This window comes from Pteropus alecto, unplaced genomic scaffold (assembly GCF_000325575.1).
Source record: "Pteropus alecto unplaced genomic scaffold, ASM32557v1 scaffold100, whole genome shotgun sequence".
In the NCBI taxonomy this organism is placed as follows: domain Eukaryota; kingdom Metazoa; phylum Chordata; class Mammalia; order Chiroptera; family Pteropodidae; genus Pteropus; species Pteropus alecto.
Window position 1 is genome coordinate 177,245 of NW_006430723.1, and position 5,925 is coordinate 183,169.

The following is a 5,925-nucleotide window of genomic DNA, read 5'->3' on the forward strand; positions in this document are numbered from 1 at the left end:
CCCTTGGTTCGCCTTGGTGACCTCTCTGTAGAGTCGACTCTTGGATCACTCCTTCCTTCGGGCTGCTCTCCTCCTCCCGTTTCCCCCAAACCCTGCTGTGGTTTTCCAACCTCTGACAGCCCCTTCTCAGCCTTAACTGAGAGCCTGCCCTGGGGTTCTTTCCACTCCTCCTCTTCATTGCCATCTCTGGCCTAGATCTCAGCCCTGAGCTCTAGACCCATGCAGAGAGCTGCATGCTGGCTCGCTCCACTTGGGGCACATGTCACCCTCCCCTCTGCGCCTGCCCTTTCCTCTGCTCCCCAGTGGTGAGTGGCACCATTAGGCTCTCATGGCTCCAGTGAGAAACCTGGGGACCCCTCTGAATCTCCGCTTCAGCTTCAGCCTTAACAAACATCGAGCCCTGCTACGTTCTCTCATACCACCCGCTCCTCTCCAGGCGAGAGCTCGCTAAACTTTCCTTCTGGCCACAGCTAAGCCAGCTCTTTCGTGGAGTCTTGCCCACCACCAACCACTCCTCCATCCTGCTGTGGGATCATGGTCTCAGCCTCCCTCTCAGGGTCAGAAAACAGAGTCTCTAACATAACTGGCCCTAGCCCTTTCCTCCTGGACCTCTGCCCCCATAGACTCCAGCCATGGACAAGGCGCTCTTGCTCACCTTTAGGCTCTTACAAAAGCTGTTCCTCTTCCTGGAATGCTGCCCCTTCATCCAATGGCTTGCTAACTCCTACTCATGTTTCAAAGCTGCAGCAAGGCCACTTCCTCCACGACACCTTCCTGAGTCCTGCAGGCTGACTAAGGTAACCCTCTCTCTGGGATCTCCTAGCATCCTGCACCTGTGATGGTTACCCAAACTGGAAGCTTCAGGCCCCTAAATCAACTAACCTACCCCTGATAATTCACGCTTACTTCACAGAGGAGTCAGATCATTCAGGAGTAGGAAGCAAAATGGCTTGGGTCAAAGGCCTGAACTCCACTAGAGAAGGGCTCACCCACATCCAGAGAGGCCTACTCTGTTACTTAGGAGAGGGCCATGGATTCAGGCTCACAACCTGGGAAGTGACAGAACCCAGGCAGGGGCAGGGAGTAGGGAAAAGGACATATCTCGGTCTATCCTTCCCACCTAGGAGTTTGCATTAGAGAAGCGGGTATAAATCCACCTCTAATGCCAGGGGAGGGGGGAGTACCAGTGAGGTGTAAAAACACCCTGAACGAGGGGCCAGGAGTCCTTGGCTCCCGGTGTGACTGACCCCCTGCAGATAAGGGTCTCTAGAGCTCTCATGGATGCCATTTCCTCACCTGAGAAATGGGAAGAGCTCTATTTTACCCACTTCATGATGTCAAGAACATACCAAGTACAGACATGAAGCCAACTCCAGAGAGAAAAAAACTTCTAAAAAAGAGGCGATTATAACTAGAAGTGCTGCTGGCATACAGCAGGGCCAGCTGAGGACACTGGAAAGCTATAACTACCTTCTCTCCCATACCTCTGGGAATGGCATCACCACCTACCGCTAAAACGGCAGACTTGGCAGCCTAGACTCCTGCCCACGTACTACCCACATATCAGCACTGGTCCTGGGCCTTCCCTTCGTGGTTCACTTCCATCTTCCCTACTAGATTGGGAACTCCTTGGGAATAGAGAGGGAACAGTGTCTTTCATCTCTGTTCGGTGTCTGACACACAGTGGATGCTCAGGGAATTTGAAGGACTTAATGCATAGGCCAGTGCTGGAGCCTGCCCTGCTCATCAGAGGCAGCAGCCACCTCTGCTTCCCGCTACTTCTTCAAGCAGGCTTCCTAAAGCACTGGCGGCCCTGTGGACTTTGCTGCACCTGCTGAATCACACACTGTCACAGCCCCCCCCACCCCGCCGCCCCCCGCCCAGTGACCTGTGTCTGCAGATGCAGATCTCAGCTCTGGTCACCACTCACCAGCTACCCAGTGAAGTCACGGCCTCATAATTCTTCTAAAACAGACCAATGCCACAGTGACCACAGTCACACGGGCATCCACTGTCGACTCAGCACAGACCTAAGAACAAGGGGGCCACCCCGAAGGCACAAATGCAAACCAGTGAAGCACCTGATGAGACCAGAGACCCTTTCTTCTGAGGGTCACGTACATGGAAAGCACTTTTCTTTTCTTTTTCTTCTCCAATGGTGTCTCCGTTTTCCTCTCGGACCTCAGTACTGGTCCCTCCTCTGGCTCTCTGCCTACAGCAGCCTCTCACCCTGGGGCCTGTCACAGAGGACTTGGGCCCCCATTTGACAAGCTTCACTGCCCCTAGCCCTTAGTGACTAAGTGCGCCAGCTCTCATCCCTTCCCCTGCCAACCTACATCACCTCTCCCCACCCCATTCCTTACCCCCTGCACTTCATCAGCATCATCCCCCAAACCCCTGGCTTGTGGGGGCACCAGCTGGTCCAAGATCCCAAAAAGGAGGTGGCTTCAGAGCCAGTGCCACAGAAGGCTCATATCTTCAAAGCCTCCCTCATCCTGCCCGGGTGAAGTCGCTGCTCACTCTCTCATGGAGGGGCTGAGGCTGCACCATGAACACCTCAGCCCTTGGGCTGTGCCGCTCCCTTTAACCCCTTCCTCCTGGAAAGTGTTCTCGGGTGGCTGCTCACCTGGCACTGGACTGTGGCTCCTCAGCTGGTCGTGTCTCCAAGGGCAGAAGCACAAGCGGGGAGGCTGGGGTGGCTGCAGCGTGGTCGTCCCCAAGTGGGGCAGGGGAGCCCCCATTGGGGGAGGCTGGCTCCCTGGGGGGCGGGGAGGAAGAGGTCAGGGGCCAGGATCCAGGTAGGGGAGAGCACGGAGGGCTGGGCCCCCCATGGCGGTGGCTGGCCCAGGGCGGGAGAGGGGGCGGTGGAAAGGCTGGCTCTGGTGGGGTGGGCAGCTCTTCTGGGCCAGAGTAGATGGACGATTCCCTGGACCCCGGAGGGGATGTGGACGGGAGGCTGGGGGGATCTTGGCTCCCATGAGATAAGAAGGGGTTCAAGGCATCCTCCTCCAAGGCCCACACAGCAGCCTGTTGGGAGCTGCCTGGAAGGGGCCCAAGCTCCTCTCCTGCTGGTCCCTGGCCCTGGGCCTCAGGCGCCTCGGGACCTTCTCCTCTCTCCAAAGCCCCCCAGATCTGCTGACTCTGAGGATCCAGGCTCTTTGAGTAACAGGGTGTGGGGGCAGGACCCTCAGGGCAGCTGGTGGACAGAGACAGGCAGCGCCCAGACGCAGGAGGGCTAGCATCCTCTACTGGCTCTTCCAGGCTTGGTTCACCCAGCAAGGTTCCCGAAGAACAGCTGTCAGACTCTGAGCCTGGCTTCTTGCCCTCCTCCTTGGCCTCCTGGGGACCAGCAATCAACGCACTTGAGAAGGCGTCTTCGTCTCCTGTCTCTGTGCCCTTGCTACTCAGTCCCCCTGCAGGCTTCTCCTCCTCCTCCTCCTGAGAATCTGAGCACGTGAAGAGGCGTGGTGGTTTGGGAGGTGGAGTACTGGGCTGCAGCCCCTTGTCTGACACCCACTCGGGTGTGGGCTCTGGCTCCAGCTCCAGTGGTGGAAGCCCCTGGACACCCTTGAGGCTCACAGGTTCTGGCGACTCTGGCTGCACCTGGGGAGGAGGCAGCTCATCAGACTCTTCTCCCCGTATGATTGGTGAGGACATCTCAGCTGCAGGAGAAATGGTGACCACATCCCAAGGCCACGAATTTTCGACGGTATTGAGCTCATGAAAAAGCTGGCTCTCGCCTCTGGAGGCCTCCTCATCCTGGCTCTTAGGGGCGTCATCTGGACCAGGCAGCCTCTCCCACACACTGATCACTTCTGGAGAGCTAAACAGAGATGTCGCACTGTCTGCTGGACTTTGTCCTGCTTCCCCTCCTGGCACCGTTGGCTCCCTGTCTGCTTCGGCGTCTGAGGCTTGTGGGTGTAGCAAGGCTGACGTGGAGGTCAGGCTGGCCCCTACTGACCCGAGGGGCCCCAGGTTGGCCACACTCGTGCTCTGGTGATCCAGTCCCAAGTCCAGAGGAACTCTGGGTTCCAGCCACACGCTGCTCCCACCTCTTCCTCCTCCCCCAGGGTCTCCCTGGGGCTCAGCTGCCTTCACTGTCATGGCCCCGGGGCCTGGGTCTTGCAGCCCAGTCGCCTCCAGCCCCACTCCTGCAGGGGCCAGAATCTTGCTCCTAGCCTCTGGACGCAGCCTGCTGGCAGTAAAGACGCTGAAGGTGTCTTCCCACTCAGGCGGGGCTTTCCCAGGGGAGGCCAGGGGTGTGGGGCTGGCCTTCGAGGCACTGGGGAGAGAGGGAGCAGGTGAAGGAGAGTTTAGTGCTATGTCGGCTAAGAGTTCTTCGAAGAAAGGGTTGCTCTGCAAGGAGGTGAGGAACGGGTTGGTGAGACCCAAGAATCCAGATGGGGTGGCTTCAGGGGCGGCGGTGACAGCAGCAGCAGTGGTAGCAGCAGGGGAGGCGGCTGCAAAAAGGTTAGTGCTTAGCATGGGAGCAGCGGTGGGAGCAGGAGTAGGGGGGGCCGGAGCACAGGGGGAGCAGGGGAGGTGGTGAGGAGGAGCAGCTGGGTCAGGTTCTACCTGAGGAGACACGTCCAGGCTGTGGAGGGAGACAAAACCGTGAGCCTCCTGGTTAATGCCAAGACTGCTGAATGCCCCTGCTGAATACCACACACCCCTGCCCCCCACCTGCCTAGGGAGGAGGTGTTTTGGCGCATGGGCTGGGTTCAGGCACGTGTGTAGGCCAGGGGACAGAGGGAATACTGCACCGTATAACATATATTAGGGATCACCCAAGGAGGTAGCTGCTGTACAGAGTTCATTTAGTCCTCATGCCAATCCTAGGGAGCATTTTACTGGCAGGATCCCGACCTAAACCAAGTGTTCTTTCCACAACTCTGTGCTGAAGATTCCACTCAATGCCAGAATTATGCCTGAAGAGGCAGTTGGAAAGTGCCTTATATCCCCTCAAGGACCAGAAAAGGAAAGGAAATACTAGCTGGCTTGAAGAGGATAGAGACCAGAGAAAGGCCAGCCTAGGTTTTGGCTGGACAAAGACAGCACTAATAGAGAAATGACTGGCTTCTCCTGACCCCTCGCAGTAACAGGAGCTGATGATGGGCTGTCATCAGGTATAACGAGGTATCAGTACATAACAGGTAAAGGAGGACAGCAAAACACTGCTGAGGACATCTACCGTCAGGCGTCCACATGGCCCGGCACCTGGCAGATGGTGCCCCTCACCAAGGGTACCCATGTGCCAGTCTTGAAAGTAGCCCTGCTGTGGAGACAAAGGCTGGAACGTGGAACAGAGGCAGCAGCAGCAACCCTGGATGTCACCAGGGGCCTCCTGAGGTCCCCCACACAGATCCCTGGCTCCCCTTGGAAATCCATGCCATGGCAGTGAACCTACATGCCCAAAGACACTGGAGAACAAACACCTGCTGGCCTACAAGTGTCCCCTCTAGGGTCTTCTCTGGGAGGGGGCATCCCCTGCACTTGTATCTTATCTACAGTGTGCAGCTAACTTTACAGATGTGGGCAGGAGCAGACTCTGTAATTAGAGCTCTCAGCTTCCCCCAGGACATTCCCAGGACATAGACAGAAGGCCAGAAAGACAGCGCAGGACCCAGCACCCCAGTCTGCAACAGTCCGACTGTGGTTTGCAGTTGTCTTGAGGCTGAGCCCACCTGTGGGACCCAGACCTGAGTGGCCTCACCTGCTATCTGAGCCCCATCTCCCAGGCCCCACTCTAAGCCCCAAGACTCCCAATCCTTGGCCCCTGCCCAAGTGGAAACATCCTGGGGAACTCCTACACATCCATCTTCTCCATTCAAGCTGCCTCTTCCCACAGGGAAATCCTGGGGGTGGGCCATGAGGTGGCAGAAACCAGGCTTCACCAGTCAGCCCATGAGGACTGCAGGTTGGGAC

General features: G+C 57.4%; 1 protein-coding gene across 6 annotated transcripts in view; it reads right to left on the minus strand.

Annotated features, from left to right (window-relative positions):
• Positions 1 to 5,925, minus strand: part of RAB11FIP5 (RAB11 family interacting protein 5) — a 38,504-nt gene that overhangs the window by 3,332 nt on the left and 29,247 nt on the right. For 3 of the 6 annotated variants that reach the window (XM_006905170.2, XM_025049248.1, XM_025049247.1), the window contains exon 4: positions 2,627 to 4,282. The exons of 1 other annotated variant lie outside the window; for it this stretch is intronic. In XM_006905170.2, coding sequence (XP_006905232.1) covers positions 2,627 to 4,282 — 1,656 coding nt within the window. Of the gene's footprint in view, positions 1 to 2,626; positions 4,595 to 5,925 lie in introns of all 6 variants that reach the window. 2 more of the 6 variants (XM_025049236.1, XM_025049242.1) reach the window with 1 other exon arrangement.